The 25,060-nt window shown below is 41.8% G+C and overlaps 1 protein-coding gene across 3 annotated transcripts in view; it reads left to right on the top strand.

Moving 5' to 3' along the window:
- Positions 1–25,060, top strand: part of PCSK5 (proprotein convertase subtilisin/kexin type 5) — a 449,406-nt gene that overhangs the window by 101,371 nt on the left and 322,975 nt on the right. For all 3 annotated transcript variants that reach the window (XM_032308751.1, XM_032308750.1, XM_032308749.1), the window contains exon 4: positions 23,593–23,736. In XM_032308751.1, the coding sequence (XP_032164642.1) occupies positions 23,593–23,736 (144 nt within the window). The remainder of the gene's footprint in view (positions 1–23,592; positions 23,737–25,060) is intronic.

Raw genomic sequence — 25,060 nt, 5'->3', positions numbered from 1 at the left:
CAGGAGCTAAAGCTGCTAATCTAGGACTCTGGTTCTTCCTGCCACTCAGTGTAGCTCTGCTCTCTCCACTTCGTTTCATTCTCCACCAAGCTTTCTGCTCATGGTTACAAGATAGCTGTCAGTAACTCTTAGTTCAGGTCTACCGGAACAATGAGAGCTTTTGCTCTGATAATTCTGAGAAAAGTTCTTGGGGGCACACACCTTCTTGTCCATCTCCCCTTCCCTCCTCCCCTAGTCTATTCTTGTTTTCTGACCAGTGAGCCTTGTCTGCTCGTTGGACAGCTTTGGGACAATGTGACTTAGAGGGAGAGCAGGAACTAAACAGCAAGAATAAAAAAAATGTGACGCTCTAGGAAGGAGGTCTCTTCACCATGTCCAAAATCATGGGGCATGGGTGGGCATCCTTTCATGCATGTTCCATGCCCAAGTGAAGGCAGCTGTTGATACAAATCCCTCACCCAACAGCTTAAAGAAGAGACAGCTGGCATGCCTCCTCAGCGAGGGCACAGCATCTGAGGGCAGTGGGTGGTCTGCGGGACACTTGGCATCACAGCCACTTGCCTCCTGGTGCTGCCAGATGCCAGCTGCCTCTCCCTGGATCTTCTCGAAGTCTGTCATTATGGCAGGAACTCCTTGCTTTATGCCCTTTGGAGCTTCAAAATTTTAAAAAAAAAATTGTGCCTGTAGTACTTTCTCCCCAGTGGTTCATTTTGATAAATTTGAAAGCTATACATAAGTTGAATAACTAGTAGGAATGTGTACATTTCATTCACCTTGATTATTACCAGAAGTTAATAGTCTGTCTCTCTTCATACACACATGCACACATTTTCCCTGAATTCTGAAAGTTGCAGACATTATAAAAACATACCCCTTAATATTTCAAAGAGCGTTTCCTAAGACTACTTTCCCATATAACCACAATATCATTCTTCTCCCTTCTCTGAAAGTGATCTTACCCAATTTACTATCTTCAGATCTCCCCAGTGGTCACAAAATATATTTTTGTCAATCTATTCTTTTTGATCCAGAACTTAGAATCCTATATTCCTATTATTCATTCCATGTCTTTATTTCTTGTAATCTAGAAGGTTCCCCTCCCTTTCCTGGGGGTGGGGAGTCTTTCATACTGATGGTTTTGATGAGTCCATGTTAGTGATTGTAGAATAAGTCACACTTTGGATTTGTTTGGGTTTTTTTGTTTTGTTTTGTTTTGTTTTTTTTGTTTTTCAGGACATCAGGGAAGCTTGACCATTTTTGGTACAAAAATTATCCAGGTGAAATTATACCCTTTTCAGTGCTTCGTGTCAGAAGGGTAGAAGTCCTATTTTTGGTGGTGGTAAATTTATTTACTTGGTTGGTCAAGGTCTCTGCTACATTTCTCCATTGTAAATGTATATTTTGTCTCTTTAATCACAATTTTGGGCAGTACTATTTCAGGTCTTGTGAATATCATGTTGCCAGTCAACTTCTCCCCAAGACTTTAACATCCACTGAAGATTCCTGCCTAAATTGATCACTAGTTCAGTGGTTGCAAGATGAGCCTTTTCTAATTCTGTAACCCCTTCTTCATTACTCTTCCTTTTCAATATTGTTAAGAGTGCATGGATTCTTTCTTTTTTCTTTTTTTAAAGAAAAATCTTTTTTAAAGATTTTATTTTATTTGACAGAGAAACAGGCAGAGAGAGGGAGAAGCAGGCTCCCTTCTGAGCAGGGAGCCCGATGCGGGGCTCGATCCCAGGACCCTGAGATCATGACCTGAGCCAAAGGCAGAGGCTTCAACCCACTGAGCCACCCAGGCGCCCCAGATTCTTTCTAAATATAATGACTCATTACTGACATGATTTCTTTTTGGTTCTTAAAGTGTGCCAAGTTTGAGGAGCAGGTGACTTTTCCCGTTGACTCCTGTGTCGTTTGGGAAGTCCCCACTCAGGTTTGCAGCGCTTTCTTCCTCTGGAATGGAACAACAAAATGTTCACTTTGTATTTTCTCTACCTCCGACCTAGAGAGACCCATTTCTTCAAGTAGATGGTTTCTCTTATTGAGGAATGGTATTTTCAAGTCCAGATTTGGGGAGTAAGGGGGTCCTTCATTCTAGGCCCCTCATCAATGGGCAGGGCCTAGACATCTGTATCTGGAGTGTCGTCCTTCCGCCCCAGGCCGGATCCAGTAGCACACGTGCACCTGCTGGGGGCCAGTTTCAGATTCTGTCCCCTCCGTCCCGCAGGGAGAATTCTGGTTCTCATCAGTATAATAAAGATACTACTGTATACAGAAATGGTACTGAAATTACGTTACCGACACCACTGCCAACAACAGACTTAAGTAAAATTCAAGATTTCTTTTTGTTGTTAGAATAAATCCCCTAGAAACAACACAGTCAGGCTACCAGAATCCAAAGTTGCTTGAATAAATACTTTTCTCCTCTTTGATTTGATCATTAATTTGATATATAGCTAGGTTAATCTGTTTCTGTTTTGTTCCATTTTAGAGCTCTCTCCCCCATCTTTGTAGATTTCATTTTATTTATTTTCTTTTGGAACATGTAAAACATATGGTTCAAAGTAAAATGCATAGGATACTGTACATGCATTTTTTTTCTTTTTGCTTTTATCAATTCATATACCCTAGAAATCACTCTGTATTAGTTCATAGAGATCTTTTTGTTTCCTTACAGCTGTACTGCAGAAGAGTTGCCTTAATTTATTTAACTAGACATCAATGAATGCAGTTCAGTTCTTTGCAATATTTCGTTTTTATAAGTAACTCCATACTGGGTAACCTTGTGCGTAAGCTATTAGAGTTTTATTTCCAGAGTAAATTCCTAGTTATGGGACTGGCTCAGTCAAAAGGCAGAAGCAAGTGTGCCTGGTGGCTCAGTCGGTTAAGCATCTGCCTTCCGCTCAGGTCATGGTCCCAGGGTGCTGGGATTGAACCCCACATCAGGCTCTCTTCTCCTCAGGAAGCCTGCTTCTTCCTCTCCCACACCCCCTGCTTGTGTCCCCTCTCTCACTGTCTCCCTCTGTGTCAAATAAGTAAATAAAATCTTAAAAAAAGGGCAGAAGCAAGGGTTAGAGTTTGCCTAACCAGCTCCCCCTCCCCCACCAACATCCAAGCCGGAACTAGAAGACTTTACATCACCGTCAGTTCTACTTAGGAGGACCTGCTCCCCTTATCTGACTATGCTGTCACTCATGATCTGGGCTAATTTGGGAAGTGAGATTTCTGTCTATGTTATCTGATATAAGGATTACAGTGCTTGCCTTGGCCATTCCTTATTCTTAAACATTGGAAATACTCTGTTTTAAGAGTTAGATTCTGTCTTATAAGCCAATTTGAACATATTTTTTTAGTGGTGACCTTTAAGCTCACTGACATTTATAAATATGACCAAAAAGTCTCAATTCCTTTATAGTACTTTATATATATCTATATCTATATAGACATCTATAACATACATATGTGTTTTATATGCATATACATTTTATATACATACACAAATATGTATTTAAGGCACATATATATTTTACACATACATTTTATATACATATATGTATGTTACTTTATTATATTATTATATACATATATATGTATTTAATCTGTAATGTGTTATTTTTACTATATTTCCTTGTATAGTTTTTGCTCTTTTAAAATAACTTCTGGTTTTGGGGAAGGTTTCTATTATTTTAGTGATTATTACAAATAACATTTATGTGCTCTCAGTTCCTGTTTTCCTCCTTTAGGCTCCTGTGTTTGGATTGTCAACTTTAAAGGATATTCTTCAACTCTTACCTATCCAATGATTCATTAGTTTATTCTATTTTATCATTTCTATTTTTTTCTTCTTCCATTTCAGTTCATTTCCCCTGCTTTGCCAGAACACGTACCATAAACTTACTTTTCTTCCATCCTTGTTCCTACCGTTGCTCTTGGTGTAAGATTTACAATTATATATATTTCATGCTCATTGTTAGTTCTTTTGCCTGTTGTGTTTTGGTTGGGTGAAGCATACCCTTTGCTACACTACCTAGAAAGCATTTATTAATGTCATACTCCCTAAGTTCTTAATTATATAAAATAGTTTTTGTAGACTTGATACTTGAAAGATACCTTGATTGTTTTTTATCTTGCTAGTGTCTGTTTTCTCTCTCTCCCTCTTTCTCTCTCTCTTTTTGATTCAGAGACGCAATTTTTTTTTTTCTTTTAGAGTAGTGTTAAAAATTAGACACAGTTGTAAGTATATTGGATCTTCTTTGCCTATTTTCTTTATTAGTTATTTGCCCTTGGGTCCTTTTGACCTCTATTATGCTGTATGTTTTATTCTTTTTATACATTTATGTGTTTCCTCAGTGCTCCTGATTATAGCCTCAGTTGAATCCATTCTCTGCTGGAGACCTTGTAATTTAATTATTATTTTTAGTATAGTTTCATCATTGATTTATTTCCAGGATTTTAATCAACATTAGTTTCACATCTTTGTTTTTTTTTCCTATCCATATGCTTTTAAATTTTTAATTAGAGCTATATTCTCATATCTGCAGGTTCTATTTCAGTGTGTTTCATTTGGGTTGAGGTGTTTCAGTTTTGTTCTATTGCAGATTTATGAGCAGGATTTCACTAATCTGGAATATTTTGATTCCCTTCATATTTTGTTCTGTAGAAACCTTGTGTGGATATTTTTCTACTGTTTTCCATTCATTTTGAACTGTTTTATTTTCTGAGACCATTAGTAGCAGCTGTGTGTAGGAGGTGGGAGTTCGGATAACAAGTTAAGTTCTACAGTTCAAGAGCACACTGGCCTTTGGCGGGCTTTGTTCACCTGTTTTTGTTTTTTTTTTAAGATTTTTATTTATTTATTTGATAGAGAGAGATCACAAGTAGGCAGAGAGGCAGGCAGAGAGAGAGAGGGCAGCAGGCTTCCCGCTGAGCAGAGAGCCCAATGTGGGGCTCGATCCCAGGACCCTGAGATCATGACCTGAGCTGAAGGCAGAGGCTTAAACCACTGAGCCACCCAGGTGCCCCTGTTCACCTGTTTTGATCAAAGTTTTTAAGAGGAGATGGTCTTCTGACGTTCTTTCTTTTTCTTTCTTTTTTTTTTTTTTTTTACTTCTATCTATCTTTCTCTTATCATCTCCTTCTCCATCAAGTCCTCAAAGAGTGCCCCCCCCACAAGGTGATCCCTAGTACCCGTAAGTGATGCCTTCCAAGACAGCCATCTCTGCTCCTTTGCGTTTTGAACCCTAGCCAGGCTTCGGATCTGTTGTTACCATTCTTCTACTGAAGATGAGCTTTCTCATTATGTGGTAATTGCATCTGTGTTCTACCACCATTGGGATTCTGCTGCCTCCTTACTCCACATAGGTGCTTTTTGAAGGAGCTGTGAAGAGGTTACAATTTAGGTGGTTTTCATCATCTTGTCAAGCCAGCATTAGATTCTTGGAGCCTATTCTGTGTATGAGGCAAATGGAACACTGTGTTTTTTCTTCTCTATGCATTCCTACTCTAGCAATCTGAATTCTTCTCTAGGAAACACAAAGGCAATTGGTTGAACTAGGAGACATCATAATCAATCATAGATAACTATTATTATCCCACAGAGTTTCCTTCTATCAGAATTGTGGTACTAAAGGTTGCCAGATTTAGCTAATAAAAATATAGGAAACCTAGTGAAATTTGATAAATAGTAATTCAGATAAATAATGAATAATTTTTTAGTATGTCCGGTTAAGGATGGGTCTGATACTGATGGGCCTCTTCCTTTTATGAGGAAAAGCTTGTTGTGACTTCTTCCTTCCTTCTGCATGGGATACTGGTGAGAGATGTCAGATGTGAAGCTGTGGCAGTTTTCTTGCAACCAGGAGGCACTTTAAGGGGGCAGAGGTCAGCTAAGCATGGTGACTGAACAGGCAAGACCCTGGTTCCATAGTGATCCCATTAAGCCGCTGTGCCAAACTTGGAATCCCCTAGAACCTGATTTCTTGAGTTATAATTAAGTGCCTTTCTGACTATGATTCATTAGGTCTTCTTTTCTTTATAGCTGAAAACATTCCAAGTTAATAGAAACTCATTCCAACTAGAAAGTAACTGCAGAAATTTTAAAGGTTAAACCCATCTTTTTATAGGAAGTTTTATTTTTTGTTTGTTTTCGTTCTCAGGCTCTTGGGAACTGTGACCTTTTACTTTATCGTTTATTGGCCTTTTCTTCCCTCCCACTAAAAATATGGAGAAGGGTAGGTTTTCTCTCCTATCCATCAAGCAGCCATTTGGATCTCTTTAACACCGATTTAACATCTTTCAAGATCCTTCTCCACTTTCTCAGTGTTGGAAATTTCTCCCCTCAATCAAAGGTGGAAACAGAACCGCTGTTAGACATCAGGGTGTTTGGGACCATGACCAACTGTGAAGTACTTTTATTAGTTCTCCATGAAGAGCCTCCTAACTGAGTAGATAGATATGACAACAGATGTTTGGGAAACTGTGTTGTAAGATACATAGTGTAGTCCTGGCTTGTGTGTCCATGGAAAGTGCAAACAATAGTGTAGAATTTAACTGATGAAACATTCCTCCCGTTAGTAAATGGTGGGGGAGAAAGTGACCTGTGTTACAGGAGCAGTGTTCTCAGAGTTTACCTTGTGGTGGGAGTTGCCACAGAGAACGTCTGGTGTCCATGCCCTGAAAATGAAGTTGTCTTACTATGTTTGTATAGTGCTTTCCTGGAATTACTATGTTTCTCCTAGCAAAGAAATTCTGCACGATGCTCTTAAAGCAAGTTGTTTGGTTAGATTCTTTAAAGGATTTAACTTTTTTGTTGTTTTTTTTTGTTGTTGTTGTTTTGTGAGAAGAACATTTGCAATTACCCTTGCTAGTGTAAGATAAAAATGACTTTGTTTTCTTCCTCCTTATACTTCTGGGTCTGGTCGAAGAAGCAATCTTTTCTGTGGGCTCCTTTATTGAGCAGCTCATCAAATGTATTATGGAATCCTTCATCTTTTCTGCAGCATCTACTGCTTGTGCCATAGTGGAGGAAGCACTAGATTTATTATTGGCCTGTCCAAACAAAGTGTTTCCTGGTCCTCACAAACAACTTTGTAGATTTTATTCTAGTTGGCGTCTTTAAGTAAACACTGAAAGCAACGATGTCAGGTAGATTTGGACAATTATTTTGACTCGGTCTAGAGGGAACAATATTAAAATGGGCTTTTCGGTAGCTATCTGAATTGATTTTGTTGATTGTCAAAGGCGAGATTGTTTTTGCTTGGCGGTAAAAATAGATTTATTTTTCTCTGGACCCATCACAGTAATAGCACATTTCACACTCTACGTTGCTGGGGGTTCTTTGACTTGGGAAATTTTTTGTTCTTAAATTTGTATTTGGAATGGTTTTTGTTTTGCTTTTGTTTTCATTTTAAATGGCATGGGTCCGGAACCTCAATTTTGCTCTGGCATGCTCTTCTCGGGCTGGGGTTTATTGCCTCCTCCTCATAAAGATCTCTTTTCAAAATGAAGTTTCTGTGTTCATTGAGTAAAGGTCAGCTTAGTAATAGCAAAATGGTTGAAAAACTCAATGTATACATTTAATAACACATTTCCCTTGATGTTTTCCAAAATCTCTGTAACTATGTTGTTTCTTCTGTAACTATGACCATAATCTCTCATTATACTGTGTGTCTCATTTATCTGTTTATAATCTGTCTACACCAACTTGAATAGAAACTTGGTGAAGGCCAGACCCTGTTTTCTCATTCCCTGGTGAAGACTCAACCTCCAGAAAACCGTTGGATTAGTATTGCTTGGGAAGTTAAAAACAAACTTATAGAACATAAGTGAATGAAAGAAATGTCTTGACAGTTAACAGCTGGAGAGAAATGGTATAATATAATTGCCATTCCTCTGGCTATTATGGGATAGCATCATTATACAATAGATACATGTCCTTTGGAAGGACTTGGAGATCACTCAACCGGGACAAATAGATCTTAATAACTAGATGTTACACAAAAGGTTGAAGATTCTCCAGCTGTTCACGTGAATAAAGAAGCCATCGTAAATTTCCACATCTGTCAAGCCTTCAGGGACCTACAGCCCCAGGGATGTCTGGCGGCATCTGAATGGGAGGCCCCAGTTAGAGCCACCCACCCAGCAGACCCTCATGGAGCACAGTACTGTAAGCCATAGTGGTTGGGTTTTCGGCCATTAAGTTTTGGGGTAGTTGGTTTATGCTGTGTAGGAAAGAGAGAAAGTGGACAATACAACCTTCATTTATTGATACTAATGATTTTCCTCTTTCTAAGCGGCATACTTTTTTGGTTGCATTGTACATACCAAGCCTATTCCTTGATCATATAAAAACATAAGGACTAGATGACACTTGGAGAATTCATGTTACTAGGAAAAAGAAAAGATGTGTAGGTGTCAACACAGTCTCTTTGGCTTGGTGGGAAAGTGTAGGGGAATTGCAATTTGGTCTGCAACTGGTTATGACTCTATGGGTCTTGACCACGCTCTCTCTCCGGATACAATTGCTTGATTTTTAAGAATAAGAATTTGACACACTGATATTATTATTCCATCTTTTGGGAGTTTCTACACAATTACTGCAGGTTTCTTACAGAAATAAATGTATTTGAGGTAATGACTTATTAAAGTGTGGTGAAACCCTTCAGAGACTTGAGAGTGTTCAGAAAGTTGAGTCAGTAATCTATCCAGAGAGAAACAAAGCTAAAAATCCAAAAGGCTGTTTGAAATTCCACGTCCCATTAGTTTTTATATATAATTCCAACAGACCACCAAATCTTACTTGTCCTTTAATGGTATCTACTTCAGTGCCTTTCCTTGAGACAAAAATTAGGGCAACGAGCCACTGTTAAAGTTTAAGGCCAAACTTCTGCTGGTCTGTATGTTAAATTTTGACAAGTTAAGCTTATGTTTTTGTTTTGTTTTGTTTTGTTTTAATTTGTTTTTTATTTATTTTCAGCATAACAGTATTCATTATTTTTGCACCACACCCAGTGGGCCATGCAATCCGTGCCCTCTATAATATCTACCACGTGGTACCCCGACCTCCCACCCCCTGTCCCTTCAAAACCCTCAAATTGTTTTTCAGCGTCCATAGTCTCTCATGGTTCACCTCCCCTTCCAATTTCCCCCAAGTCCCTTCTCCTCTTTATGAGGAAAGTTCAATGGTTTTTACTCTGGAAAGGGAGGAGCTTATATAATAATTCTAGACATCACTTGAATATGGGAGGCTTCACTAGTCTCTCTTTTTCTTCCATTCCTCTGTATCCTCTTCTACGTACATATCATGTGACTCAGTCTCGAATGACAACTTCCTTTCGGAGCATCCAATCTGTGGGAATTTGGGGAGGTGACTTTAGTGAAGCTGAAGTAGCTTTTACTGTTCCGAAGTTCTGCGGAATTCTAGAAAGGGGCGCATCCTTCATTAAAACTTTGACAGAAGTCAAAGCGTGGTAGGACTTGCAAGGTTACCTGCATGTATTATTTATTTGTTTTCTGTCTGTCCATCTGTACATCCACACATCTATTTAAGAGAAACCATCGATGTGGTCAAACCTCACCACAGAACAACGGAGGTTTTGGGAGGATCTTGTATAAGTTTGTCCCTGTTCTTTATTAGTTTTTGTTTTTGTTTTTAATTGAAAAATGGATTTTTTTCCTCACCTTAAAAATAGCTGCCACTACCATTATTTTTCAAGACAATATTGCCATTTTTGAAATAATATATATGAAGAGACATGACCCTTTAGTAAGATTGTGTTTAAATATCTTCAAATGATATTCAGATTCTTTCTCCCTGACCTTAAATGTCTCCGGTATTAGAAATAATTGTTTTCTGGTTTTCCTCCAAATTTCTTTTGTGATTTTGAAAAGATAGAGAGGGGCGCTTGAGTTCTGAAGTCAGTTGTTATGCTTACCCGAACCATACTACATTCTGCTCCTGGCAGGGGGAAAGTCCTGCAATCTCTTAACTCCTCTTCCTGGGATCTCAGTGGAAAAAAAGTAGAGAAATTTTCTGAGCCAGATTTGTGCATAGAGACCCAGAAGGTGAAGAGTTCCATGTCAGCAGAATTGTGTACACAATGTAAACAAAGAAATTACATTTTAGAAAGAATAAGGCTCCCTGCTTATTGATGTTCACATAACTATTAAATAATGCTACTCCATTGCTTCTAAAATTCATTTTCTTGAGCTCTAACATAGAAATTGTTTCTTGGCTTTATAGGCGCTTAGGGAAAACATTTTAATTGAGATCATCCTTAAGTAAACACAACTTAACTAATTTACTAATTGCTCCATTTGAGGCAGGAGGAGTGCATTACGAATTCTAGGTTCTTGATTCACAGTCAGCCAGAATGAAAGGCATTTAGTAAAACTGAGTTTTTCCTCAACTCATAGAAGAGTTTACCTCCTGACCAGAAGGCAAGACCATATTAAAAGTGAGCCACTGACCCAAGACTGGAGAAGAGTCAAGAAGTACTTACATCCGTTGTGCCATGTGTTGGTAAAGGAAACAGACCTGTTCCCCGAGCTTCTCTCTGGCCTGGCGAGATCTCCCATCAGGCCTGTAAGGGGATAACAGCGCATCTGTCCCTGTGTTGTATCTCTTCTGAGTTCTTCTGCCAGAACTACTTACCAAACGTCATCAGTGGCCCATTAGCATAATCAGGACCCTCAAGTGAATGTCTTCTTTTCTTCTCCCATAATTCTTTGTGAAGCCTTCAGTCCCTGCACATTTCCTATGCAGTTTCTTGAATCTTCTCACTGGCAAAGTTGAATCAGCAGGTGCACCCTATTAGGAGCCCATGTGTGGAAGACCAAGATTTCTAGATCCCACTTGAACCTTTTCTATTACCTGCTACCTGCATAACGTGTCTTAATTATGTAGATTACCTTCTGCATTTTACCCAGTTTACTTCTGCCTTCTCTGTTCAATAAATACAATCTTAACAATGATTGAGTATTTCTACTGTGAACTCTAGAGGTTAAAAAGACACAGAATACAGACGCTAGTTCTTCAAGAGTCTTGTCATTTCATTGCGAAAATAAAACACATATATCATCAGAGATTTCTGGTGTGAGTGCTCAGTGGGGGAAGCAGGGAAAGCCGGGCTCTCTGAAGGGAAGGTTTGAACAAATGCACAGCGATCCCAGAATTCACCTTAGAATTCCATATATGATGCATTTACGTATCCTCGTGGCCGTTCCTCTGTGATGTGTCTTCTGTGATGACACAGACAACCCTTCTCTTCCACATAAGTTCTGCCAACCGAATGCTCTGATTTTTTCCTACATTCTGGGTTCAGCCTACTTCCTTCAGACAGATAACCTCATATGCCTGTTAGCTTTTGCTGTCTAAAAACCACTCTCAAAACGTTGTGCTTTAGAAACACAGATATTTATTGTTTTTATGATTCTTCATGTCCTCCATTGGGGCTGAGCTCAGCTGAGCCACTCTCTGGTTTCTTATGGGGTCACTCATGACTCCGTGCACCATTCTGGGTCTGCTGGGGGCTCAAGAGTCCAGCGTGGCTTTAGCTGGCACAGCTTTCATCTCTTCAGTGTGGTCACTCATCTTTTAACAGGCCCCCTTCTCTTGCTCATATGGCCACCGGGAAGGGTGACAAGAGAAAGAGCGTGGGAGGTGTGGGTCTGGAGCGCTGTCACTTCTGTTACGTTTTTAGGGGCCAAAGCAAGTCGCCAAGCTAGCCGGAAATCGAGGAGGAAGGAATACCCTCATAGTTTAATAGGAGGAATTCCAAGTGCCACAGGTATAGGTGAGCGGCGGAGAATTGTGTCCGTTTTAACTTCAAACACATCTGATGATTACCCCAAATTTTGCTAAGACCATCACATTTACACAGTATATGCTGCCTTTAGGCATTGTTTAACTTTGAGGCAACAAACAGCACCAGTGTGCTCACTGCCAGATGATGGAGTGACTTGAGGGGCAAAGATGTTAACGTTTTATAGACATGAACAGATTTGAGATGGGAAATAGCCCGATGCCAGAATTGTAGGAAGAAATCACTTGTGGATCTGAGCAGAAACTTGAGATCCACGCATCCGATTGTTACAGGCTACTGCTATGGGGGTGTCACTGTAATTTCCATATTTCTAGAACAGAAGTCAGTATTTTCATTCCCTAACCAAACTTCTTCCCGTGCTGCTTTTCTCAGGAAATGATCCTACCAGTTGCTCTGTAGCCCAAGCCACCCATCTGATGATTCTTGGTTTTTCTCTCTCTGTCACCATATTCAGTCATTGTTACTAACAGTAACTCTTTGGGATGCCTATTTAGTAAAACATGCTGGAGTGTTTCCTGTCTCTGCTAATCTCGGCCACTCTCCTCTCTCCGTCAGTAGAGCTGTCTCCCAAGTAACTGGTCTCCATGCTTTCCTTCATGTTCTGTAGGACCCACTGTGACTTCTTAAAACTAAATGTTCATCCAGTTGGCATCCAGTGACTGAGTTTTTACTATGTGTTAGACTCTGTGGATACAGAAATCAAGGCAAAGTGACTGCCTCTGGGAGTCTATAATCTGGTGTGGGAGACGTGATAGAGACAAGTTGATAGATGACACAGTAATTAGGAGTGCTGTGAAGAAAATGAAATCAGAGTCAAGAGTAGAGAGTGACACAGTGCTGTTTCCCATCGCTGGGTTAGGGAAAGCCTGTCTCCGGAAGTGATCGTTGAACATCAGAGAGGGAACTGTGTGGATATCTGAGTCAGTGTCAACAAATAGCAAGATTTCTAAACCTTGGGATAGGAGTAGGGTTGGGATGGAAAAGGATAGTTAGTGGAACTGAATGAGTAATAGGGCAGGGGAATGGCTTCCCATCAGTCCATGGAATGGATTTGGTATATTGTTGAAACTGTGAGGGGAGGGGTACCTGGGTGTCTCAGTGGGTTAAAGCCTCTGCCTTCGGCTCAGGTCATGATCCCAGGGTCCTGGGATCGAGCCCTGCATCAGGCTCTCTGCTCAGCGGGGAGCCTGCTTCCTCCTCTCTCTCTCTTCCTGCCTCTCTGCCTGCTTGTGATCTCTGCTGTCAAATAAATAAATAAAAGCTTTAAGAAACTGTGAGGGCAAAGTCAGTGGAACTGGAGAATGATTGGCCATGTTTATTGAGAATAGCTGTGACTTCGTTTACGACCACTTACAATGACCACTGCTGCATGGAAAAGAGGCTGTAGAGGAATAAGAGGGAATAGTAGCTTGAATCAGTGTGTGGCCCTGAAGATGGTGGGAAGAGGTCAGGTTTCAGAGTTCTTTTGAAGGATCTGCTGACGGGCGTTTGCAAGGAAGGCAAGGAGGCCCAGATGGTGTAAACTGGCGTGGGGAGCATGGAAAATCCTGGGTACGAATGGTTTTGTGGGAGCCAGAAGGAGAAATCAAGTGGTTTTCTTAGAATTCGGTTTGACATACATTTTTTAAAAATTTATTTTAAGATTTTTATTTACAAGAGAGAGAGAGCATGGGGAGGAGCAGAGGGAGAGGGACAACCAGACTCGGCACTGAGAACAGAGCCTGATACGGGGCTCGATCCCAGGACCCTGAGATCAGGACCTGACCCGAAGCTACGAGTCAGACACTCCACTGACTGAGCCACCCAGCGCCCCCAGTTTGCGATGCATTTCAGACGTCCAAACTACATCAATCCCTGTCTTAAAACCCTTAAGTGATCTTACACTGAGTTGTGGTAAAACTTCAAATATAACGAACAAGCAAACATGGCTTGTAAGAGCATGTACGGCCTGGCCCCCGAGTCTCTGCCGCCTGATCTCATTCTACTTGCCTCCTCCCTCGCTCCTCTTTCATCTGTACGTGGCCGTGGTGCCGGGTTTCTTTCAGTTCCTTTACTGCTGGGGTCTCTCTTTGATCGTCCTCTCCCCTCCCCCCATGAGCACCTCCTCTCCATCTCTTGCTTTGGTAGCTCCGCTGAAATGTCACTTTCTCTAGGAAGTGCGCTCAGCCTCTCTTCACCTCCCGCCGACGAAGCTCCACGTTCCCACGGTCTTCAGGCAACCCTCGTTCTAGTGCCAGGCAGGTGTTTTTGCGAAATTGCTTGGTGGTCCCACAGACAAGACTTGAAGGACTTGAGCACAGGGACAGTGTCCGAGCCCCCGTAGAGCAACCAGAATGTAGTAAGAGCTTGATAAAAATATTTTTTAGATGACAGGGAAATAGATTGGAAGCCTAAGATTGGTTAGGGAGGTAAAAAGTCCTGGATCGGAGCCAACAGCCTACACTTCAAGGCTCTGTGAACACTGGGGGCACTGCGGCAGAACTAGAGGAAGAAAAGAGGAAGGGGCAGAGGTTTCAGACCCAGGCTTCCAAAATCCGAGTGTTTTTAGACCGGCTGCATTCGAGAGCGGTGTGAATCCCGGCAGTGCAGCGGGCTGTGCATATCAAGGGAAGCTCGGTCTCAGGGTCTCGGAAACGTCCGATGAGTTTTAGGGCTTTCGGGTTACCCTTTAGCAACAATGCTGGGTGATGCAGCTCAGACCCGTTCTCTGAACATGAAGACAGGACATGTAGGCGTTCTGGGAAGGAGAAAAGATTTGTTTGTTGGCTTCTTGGATTTCGCTTTGATACATATCTTTAGGACTGGAAGTTTCTAATTCAAGATGCGTCAGGGGCGACCAGATGCAAAGAGGATCCCACAGTTTGCACATGAGAGAAACGGCCGCTCACCTAAATGCACAGACTGTCCAGTGATCCTTTGGCAGTTCTGCCTCAATGCTGCTTCTTCTTGTATAGAGATTTCCCCTATGACTCCTGCACCAACACCTGTGTAGCTGCCCACATTCTCACCATCCCCCACCAGGGTGGCCCCTTTCTTGTAGTCGATGAACTTACACTGATGCGTAATCACCAAGTCTGTGGTTTGCATTAGGGTCGCCCTTGGTATTGTACCTTCTGTGGTTTGGGACCAAAATGTAATGACTTGTATCCAGCACGGGAGTATCCCGGACAGCATCTGCACTCTGAAAATTCTCTGTGCTCCCCTTACCTTCCTGTCATGCCCAGTCCCCAGCAACCACTGATCTTTCTACGGTCTTCATAGTTTCGCCTTTTTCCACAGTGTTCTGTAGTTGGAATCTTTTGAGGTGGAGCCTTTTCAGATCGGCTCCTTTCACTGAATAATTTAAATTTCCTCCATGGCTTTTCATGGCTTGAGAGCTCATTTCTTTCTAGCACTGAGTAATGTTCCACTGTCTGGACGTACCACAGTTTGTGGGTTCACCTGCTGAACGCCATCTTGGTGGTTTCTGAGTTTTGGCATGTGTGAATAAAGGTGCTGTAAATAAGCATCCGTTTGCAGTGTTTTGGTGTATGGATATAAGTGTTCAACTCCTTGTAGTAAATGCCAAGGAGTATAACAGTTGTATGGCAAGAGCCTGTTTAGTTTTGTAAGATGCTGCCGAACCGTCGCCCAGTGTGGCTGCCCTTGCCTTCCTGCCGTGAATGAAAGTTCCTGTCGCTCCACAGCCTTACCAGTGTTTGACAGGGTCCGTGTTCTGGATTTTGGCCGTTCTAATAGTTGTGTGGTGGTATCTGATTTTTTTTTTTTTTTTAGATTTTATTTATTTATTTGACAGAAAGATCGCAATTAGGCAGAGAAGCAGGTAGGGGGGTGGTGGGATTCATGCTCCCTGCTGAGCAGAGAGCCTGATGCGGGGCTCGATCCCAGGACCCTGAGGTCACGACCTGAGCCAAAGGCAGAGGCTTAACCCACTGAGCCACCCAGGTGCCCCTGGTATCTCATTTTTATTTGCATTTTTCTGCTGACCAATGGCATGGAACATCTTTTCATAAGCTTATTTGCCCTCTGTATCTCCTCTTTGGTGAGGTGTCTGTTAAGGTCTTTGGCCCATTTTTTGAAAAGATTGTTTGCTTCTTTATTGTTGAATTTAAGAGTTCTTTGTATGTTTTCGACATGTCCTTTATTAGATGTGTCTTTTGCAAATATTTTCTCCTAGTCTGTGGATCATCTTCTCAATGTGTTGATATTATCTTTCACAGAGCAGAAGTTTTTAATTTTAATGAAGTTCAGCTTTTCAATTATTTCTTTCACAGATTGTGCCTCTGGTGTTGTATCTAAAAAGGCATCCTCGTACCCAAGGTCATCTAGCTTTTCTCCTGTGTTATCTTCCATGAATTTTAGTTTTGCATTTTACATTGAGGCTTCAGATCCAGTTTGAGTGAATTTTTGTGAAGGATGTAGGGTCTGTGTCTAGAGGGACATTGTTCCAGCACCATTATCATCTTCGGTCCGTTGTAGGGCCCTTGCTCCTTTGTCAAAGATGGGTTGGCTATACTGCCTCAATTTCTTGATCCCCAGTTACCAGTAGAATTTTTGGAACTGAATTTTTTCTCTCATGTTCCTCTGTCTAGGCACGTTTTGTACCCCCATAGCCTTTCTTCTTCTTATGTTCACTGTTTTCTGATGTTTCTTGGGTGTTATGTGGGACATCCTTGAGATTTTGTAACTGAGAAATGATCCTCTGTCAAAATGGTATTATAGTAAATGTGAACCATGGTTCTGGAAGGGTTTGAATACTGGTATAAATGTGTGGAGTTTAAAAAAAAAAGTGTGATGATTCATAGGAGGCCAGCTGACCAATGTAACAAGGAAGAGTTGAACGCTGTTTTCTACTCGCACATCTCATCCCTAATCTCTAGACCTGCAGCCACAAATGTAAAATAATCAGGTCATCCCAGCTAACCTTACAAAGGATCAAGTGCCCCCCAAAAAAGAAAAGAAAACAAAAACAAAAACATAAAAAAAACAAACAGAAAAGAATCAAGTGCCCCTTCAAGTTTGTCTGACCTGCCTTTCCAGACAATAAAGAAAACCATTATCGTATTATTTTTGTAGTAATCTCTCTCTCTCTCTCTCTCTTTCTCCATAATTAGTGTTCTTTTCTAAACTATCAGGTATACTCATGTCTCCTATGACTGTGTTCTCATCAACAAAGGATTGTAGTAACAACAGCCATTTCTTATGTACTTTATCTTCTTTAATCTTTATGGCAATTCTCTACATTCAAACTATAGGTCAGGTTTTAAGAATGTAGGGAACTTAAACTCGTGTAGCTGGAGAGTGGTGGAGGTGGGATTTAATTTTACTGATAACCTCAGCTGTAGTAGTTAGTTGCTGTGCTGAGTTTCATGTCATTAAAATAGACTGGGCTTCTTTGGAATTTCTGGAAAATCTACAAATTGAGTAATACTCCTTGAATAATTGGTTGTTAGAACTGTTTTGGCCAGGGACAGCTTTTTTTTTTTTTTTTTTTTTTGTCCCCATATGTGTGATAACAAAGGACTTCAAGTCCATCAAATTGAACCATAAACTGAATAGTACATGTTGCAGGGCTCTAACTTAATTGAGATTTTCAAAAATCTATGAAGTCATCTTTGGTTTTGGAGTAATAGAATCTCTACTTCATGTATCCCAAGAAGAACCCATCAGTTTATGGCCTCACAAAAGTCCAAAGTCCAATATCTCTAGGTCACCCTGAGAAAGAAGCCAAGGAAAGACCTTTTCCAAATAGATGCAAGAAGAAGTAAAATGATTGTCTTAAACTGTGAAGGGGACAACTAAACATAGGTACTTACCAGTACCATCTGAGAAGCAGATGTCAGATCCATCGGAAGGGACAATTTCATCTTAAATGGAGCCAGGCTCACAGTGGAGTGAGCCATTTCCTGTGGTGTTTTGAATATGCCTTTTGAGAGCTCATGCGAACTTACTGTTGCAGATTCAGGAATTTTGTGGTGTGATAGTTTAAAACTCAACATGTTATGGGTATTTACACCATGGAAATTGGCAAACACTACAAATAAGGGATTTTTTTTTAAGTTTATTTAGTTTTTTTAGTAATCTCTATGTCAAATATGGGGCTCGAACTCACAACCCCAAGATCAAGGTCATATGCTCTTCTCATGAGGCAGCCTGGAGACCCAAAGGAATTTTCTTTCTCTTTTTTTTTTTTTAAGATTTTATTTTTATTTATTTGACAGACAGGGATCACAAGCAGGCAGAGAGGCAGGCAGAGAGAGAAAGGGAAGCAGGCTCCCTGCTGAGCAGAGAGCCGGATGCGGGGCTCTATCCCAGGATCCTGGGATCGTGACCTGAGCCAAAGGCAGAGGCTTTAACCCACTGAGCCACCCAGGCGCCTTTTTTTTTTTTTTTTTTTTTTTTAAAATGAATCGAGAGGTACGTGGGTGGCTCAGTCCATACAGCCTCAAATTCTTGATTTTAGATCAGGTCCTGATCTCAGGGTCAGGAGATGGAGCCCCATGTTGGGCTCTGCACTCAGTGCAGAATCTGCTTTGGATTCTCTTTCTCTCTCCCTCTGTCCTTTTTCTCTCTCTCAGTGAATGAATGGATGAATGAATTAAATAAAATCTTTTAAAAACTGATTTGCCAGCACATCTTTAGCTATTTAGCAAAGAAGTGAGCTCTCTGTCACTGCAACTAAGAAAATAGAAACTTTACGATTTCCTGAAAGATATGTTGGAATATGTGGAATTAGGGAAAAATTAGGTCCCTGTGGTCTTACTCAGCTGTGTTCTACCTTATCCCTTGAATGCACTGATCACAGTGCTAAGGCAAGTGAGATTTGTGATTTGAATGCCTTTACCGATGCTCTCTTGTCCAACACCCACTCCTAACCTACCCCTGGCTTCGCACATGTTTCGCCTTCCGCTAAGCCCCTTCTGTTTTAACTTCTAACAGAAGAGTTTCCATAACCCTGTGGTCTGGTGTCAGACTGTTTCCTTTTGAATCCTAATTTTAATATTGACTAGCTGTGTGAACTCTGGAAGGCTACTGAGTCTGATTAAGCCCCCGCCTTTTTTAATCTGTTAAAAGTAAATGGTAGGAATACCTCCTTCAAACAGTTGTTCTGAGTCTTAAATGAAGTAATTAGTCCAATGCTTGGCCATGATAAGACTCTTGTAGGTGTCAGTTCTATTTCCCCTAAGGGAGTATCGATTCTGGGTTTTGTTTTTTTGTTTCGCTTGCTTTTTTTTTTTTTTCTTTTAAATTTCTTACACCTCTTGGACTCCAGTGTCTACAAAGACTTTCAAGTATATATACACTGAACTAGGTTGACTAGCTATGTTTTTGAATTTGTCTATAAAACAGAATTTTTGTGTATTCTGCATTCTCACAAAGCGTGTATTCTCAGAAATGCAGTCTGTGGAGCCACTGTATGGATAATAACAAGAGATGTTTTCAGTGTTAGTGCGTGAGCTGTTGGCAGCATATAAATTGGCAGTCCTTTGAAGACCCTCAGAACTTGGAGAAGTTTAAAAAGAATGACATTGAGAGTCACCCCCCGTCCATCCCCCAGGAAAAGGACGGCGAAAACTTAACAAAAGTGTTTATTTTTAGTAGAAACTGTTCTTTCATTGAGCAAACACTGTGATGTGTTCATGAAAACACAAGAAAAGTAGACATACCCAGAGTGATTTATTTTTTTTTAATTTTTTATTATTATGCTCAGTTAGCCAACATAGAGTACATCATTGGTTTTTAGTGTAGTGTTCAGTGGTCCCTTAGTTGTATATAACACCAATGCTCATCACAACACGTGCCCTCCTTAATGCCCATCACCTGGTTACCCCATCCCCACCCCACCCCCGGCCCTCCTCCCTCCTTTAACCCATAGTTTGTTTTCCGGAGTCCAGAGTCTCTCATGGTTTGCCTCCCCCTCTGATATCTTTGTCTTCAGTTTTCCCTCCCTTCCCCTATGGTCCTGCGCGCTGGTCCTTAAGCAGTACAGCTCATAACCCGGGTATGGAAAAGGTCATTTCTAGAGCCCACAGAGCAAACTCTTTCAAATTGCATTCCCAAATAAAAGCTTTTATGGATAAGGAAGTGAGAGACGCAGGTGGCAAGCATCGTTCCTATTTTCCATTTTGTGTCATTTCTCTAAATATTTAGTCACTTGTGCATAGGCCATCATTGAAAATACAGTACATTATTCAGAAACGAAGGTGCGTACATTTACTGTAAGTATTTATATATACTGAGCGTATATGTGGTTTGCATCATCTTCAGAGATCCTGGAGGCTCTGAGTGGACTCTTTGAATACTGGTCTATAGACCACGTATGTGGTGACACCTTTCTGGAAACTAGCCTTGAGTTCAGCTCTGGCCGAGATCTTCTCAACATTGATTGACTATGTCTGAAGAAATTCGAATTAACCTATGTTCTTTTTGCCTTCGGGTGATGCTATAGCATAGATTCCTGCCAAGGAAATAGAGCCCAGTTTAGAGACCATTTCAGTGAGGCAGTTAAGGAAGTGATTAATTCATTCTCCTCTTGGGTCATTGTTGACTGGCACCAGTATATTCCATAGTCTTTGCTCTCTGGATACCTTGGGTGTATGAAACAACCACATCAGAAATATGTTTGGAAGCCTCGACCACTGGAAATTTGTGTTTAAAAAAAAAAAAAAATCTAAAGATCACATTCAGAATTTAGGATTCTGATTTAAGGGTCCTCTGACCTTATTACTCATTTGCAGGAAACACCCCAGGCCCTGATTTCTTTTTCTTTTGACATGTTGGCCACTTGCTATATTAGATGATCTGAATGAATTGGCTATTTGCCCTCCTTCCCTTTCCACGTTGGCAGATGAAAAGAAAAAAAGATGGTACAAAAATATTTAATCTGTTAAAGTCGGTTTCAACAGGGGCAGAGGTGGAAGAAAGAAACCTAACTGCTTCACTTTTAACACACATGTTTTCCATAGACGGCTGGTTTTCTTCAGTTTTCATAATCACAATTTCAGGCAGCATCCCTCCACTCCAGGATGGCTATCCCATTTGTGGGTTACCCATTTCCTGCACATTTCCTTCCTCCAGCCCACCTCTTGGCCACATTAACATTACTTCATGTCACAAACGATACCACAGGTGGCCAGAACAGGTTCTGAGAAAGGGAAAATGACGTGGAAACCTGTCAAGGTTGCTTTCTGTTACATTAAAGTGTTTGGTGAGGAGAGGCCCACACTCTTGGCCAGAAGGAGACTTCTGGAAAACGTAGACATTTCGGAAATCCTTTCTTTCATGATTATCTCCATTAAGTAAGCATTAGCTGGCTAGGCATCCCTGACAGGGTTGGAGCAGCGAGCATCACAGCAGCTGTGAACTTGGAAATGAGGTTGAGGATATGCCCTCACTTCTGGCATGTGATCTGTCGGCCCAATATTTACCACAGTCGTAGGTTAGACTTGGTTTAATGCATAATCTTTGGGGGCTTACAGTCAATAAGACAAAATTCACATACAAGATCCAATAGTCAAGAGCAATTCAGAATTTATTAAGGGGTTGGATTTATTAGGGGTTTGGATTGTATAGGACAGAATGTGTGTGTCTGTGTCTGTCTGTCTGTCTATATCCTTGAGTTCAGGGATGGGATAGAGACTGATGAGTCGGCTGAAGTCCATGAGAAGTCTTTGTGAGAAGAGGTGTAGGAGCTGGGCTACGCCTGGAAAACTGCGGGGAGGTGGAGAGAGTGGAATCTGGGTCAGTGTCGCAGTAGAGTGAATGTGTGGGTGTGTGCAGAGCCTCAAATGCCAGAAATAAGTCAAGAAGGTGAGGAAAAGATACAGATGTTAAAAAAATATATAAGCCCTCATCCTCCATGAAATTGATATTACCTGCGGTGAAAAGTGGGTACACCCTTTGTGAAAATGAATCCTTGAAACTGTCAAGTGTGTTGATAACATTGGACGAAAGGCAGTCTCATTTGGAGAATAAATTTACAAATTCTTATCAGAGGCTGTTAGAGGCATCTGTCTCTCATTAGCACCAGATTTTGATGGATGACGTTCGGAAAGAGATGAGCTTCCATTGATTTAGGTTGTTGTTGGAATAAAAGCCCAGTCATGCCTACAAAGCCCTGGATGGACTGACCTCTCTTCTCCTTCTGACTGGCTGTCTTCCAGACCATTCTGTCCCTCATTCCCTGAGCTTCAACCATACACCACCTTCTTTTTCTTTCTTGTGTGCTAAGCAGTTTCCCACCTTATGTTATCCTGGCATTGACTGTGATCTCTACCAAGAAGAGATGAATGTCTAGGCTGTTGGGCAGAGCAGCTCTTTCTCACCATTCATGCGTCAGCTCTGATTTCACTTCCTGAGACCAAAGAGTCGTGTGCCCTGGTCCCCTGGCATTAGCCATCACATCACCCTCTTTCATTCCTTTAAAACCCAAGGAGGGCTCTGATTGGTGTCTCTCCTTCGAAAGGCTCATTAGGACAGGATACCTTACCTGCTGCTTCCCGCCATACCCCAGCGGGTAGTAGGTGCTCAGGAAACTGAGTCAGAGGCAGTGGGGTCTCCATTATACTCAGAGCCTATACAGCTGGCATTCTTTCCCACTCCCAAAGAGCTGAACTGTTACAAAGGCAGCAAGAAAATGGAGAATGGTAAGGTCCAGGGTGGCCCATGTCACGACGGCATTATGTTACAGCACGTTTTTTCTCCTTTGTTCCTCTGTGAAGTCTTAGAACCTGGGAAACAACACCCCTTAGGGATATTTTAAAGAGGTGGACTTGGAGGGGTCATTGTGTGGATTAGATGAACATTTGTCTAACAGAAAAAGCTGCTGGTTTCATGCATTTCTTACTATGTTTATACGTTGTAGCCATTGTGGAACCCAATAACTCTGAACCTAATGAGCTAAAACCCGATGTTTCTCCAGCCTGCCCTCTGGCAACACATTCCTGTCCCCTTGCTCGTTCTCTTCTCCAAGTACCACTGGCCAAGTGTGCCTGCCCCCTACCTGTCCTGGCGTGACAGCTCTGGTTAATTCCGTAAAAGGGATATGACGGGTCTTTTACTTTGATTCTCGTTCATGGGTTTCTGACAGAAGCCCCTCTCTGGCTGACACCGTCCAAAAGCGGCCCGAGTTCTTAGCTTTGGCTTGTTTGGCTTCCAGGTGCCTGGTTAAGAAAGGATCAAGTGGGTGTTCTACCCTTGCCTACTTTGGGTTTATGAATGAAATGTTACAATGCGGGCACCTGGGTGGCTCAGTGGGTCAAAAGCCTCTGCCTTCCACTCAGGTCATGATCCCAGAGTCCTAGGATTGAGCCCCACATCGGGCTCTCTGCTCCATGGGGAGCCTGTCCCGCCCCCCCACACCCCTGCCTCTCTGCCTACTTGTGATCTCTGTCAAATAAATAAAAATCTTAAAAAAAAACACAAAAAACCAGAAATGTTACAATGCCTTTTTATGTGCCATTAATACCTGCTACGATAAAATGACACACCCCCAATTGTGCCACTGGGATGTAATTTACTTGACTCTATTTTTTCTAAAGGATCTATGGCATTAGGACAGGGCAGAGCTGGCAGAAGATTTCTGTCCCACTTGCCTTTTCCACATCTACCCTTCCCACCTTCTCCTGTTACTATGCTAGAGACCCGTGCTCCTGCTCCTTGGGCCACCTCCGCATTTCCATTAATGCGCTCCATTACCTCCACACGGAGGTGATTTTCCCATCTTCCGATGATTAGTCCTCCATGCTAACTCTTCCTCCTTCTTCCTTAGCACTGCAGTGACAACACACATCCCTGCCAATCAGACATGAACATCGAAGGAGCCTGGAAGAGAGGCTACACGGGAAAGAACATCGTGGTGACCATCTTGGATGACGGCATTGAGAGAACCCACCCGGATCTGATGCAGAACTATGTGAGTGTGTGCTGTGGTCGGAACCCCTTCCCCCCTGGGAAATAAGGGGACATGAGTGATGATGGTCAGGAAGTAGGGATACTACTGAAAATCTCAGCTAACAGAGTAGGCTCTGCATATTGCTTCGTCTTATGAAAAGACGTGCCCTCTGAGTACAGGGAGCACGAGCTACTGCTTTCAACTTTCCAATGCCTTTGATGTTCTGATGACACAAAGCAGGGGATAAGGCGGCAGAAACCCCACCCCACCACCCTCTGCTCCCAATAATGACCGCTCTTCTCAAAGCCTCAGCCTCGCAGCCAGGCAACGGGCTCTGTTTCTCTTATGGAGGAAAACGTACTTAGAACATTTCTCAAGTTTTTCCTACTGGCCTTTCTCTTTTTTTTTTTTTTTAATTCTTCTTTTTCAAAGGATAATAGTAGTCAGCCTCCTACTTGTCCTAGAAGCAGTCACTTCCCTTTCTTAAGAAGGAAGTGTGATTCCAGGACTCCAAGAGAATGTTAAGATGAGCCCAAGACCACAGGGCAAGGAAAGTGCTGACACTCAGTACTTTGACTGAACATCCTGGTTTTGATACCCAGGGCCCATGGAACATTGGGGTCAATTTCTGCCCCTTGGGTCTCTGGGTCCCCTCTACCACCATTGATATCTACTGCCCAGAAGAAATGTGTCCATGATCTCTCTAAACTCTACGCTCTAAGCTCATTCCTTCCATTGGCTTCTGCTTTCTAAGTTCAGTTGAGAGTGCCATAATTATCTCTCAGTATGCCATTCTCTGTTGGCTCCAAATTTATTTCCTGACACCTTAGTGTTCTGTCTAAAATACAGAGCATGGGGACACCTGGGGCTTCAGTTGGTTAAGCAGCTGCCTTCAGCTCAGGTCATGGTCCCAAGGTCCTGGGATGGAGTCCTGCATCAGGCTCCTTGCTCAGCAGGGAGCCTGTTTCTCTCTTTGCCTCTGCCTGCCACTCTGCCTACTTGGGCTTTCTCTCTGACAAAAAATAAATAAAATCTTAAAAAAAAAAAAAAAAAGTAAAATATAGAGCATGCAACAATCCCCTGTTATCTGCAAATATAACTCTGATTCCCGTGACAGCTTGGCAGAAAATCCCGTGGGTCCCACTCACACCCACGTTTTCTGACTTCCCCTCAGACCTCTTGTGACAACTGTTTCCACCCAGAAACACTGATATCACTGAAGGCCACTTTAATGACCCCCTCACCCCGCCTTCCTTCCTGATTCCAAAATCTGGGCTGTGTCAAGTGTCCCTAAATTATATTTGTTGTTGATACTGAAAAATTTTCTCTTAAAATCGGTGATTTT

This window comes from Mustela erminea, chromosome 12, assembly GCF_009829155.1.
Source record: "Mustela erminea isolate mMusErm1 chromosome 12, mMusErm1.Pri, whole genome shotgun sequence".
Taxonomy (NCBI): domain Eukaryota; kingdom Metazoa; phylum Chordata; class Mammalia; order Carnivora; family Mustelidae; genus Mustela; species Mustela erminea.
Note: the sequence above shows the minus strand (reverse complement) of the source record. Positions and strands in the feature narration are given on the sequence as shown.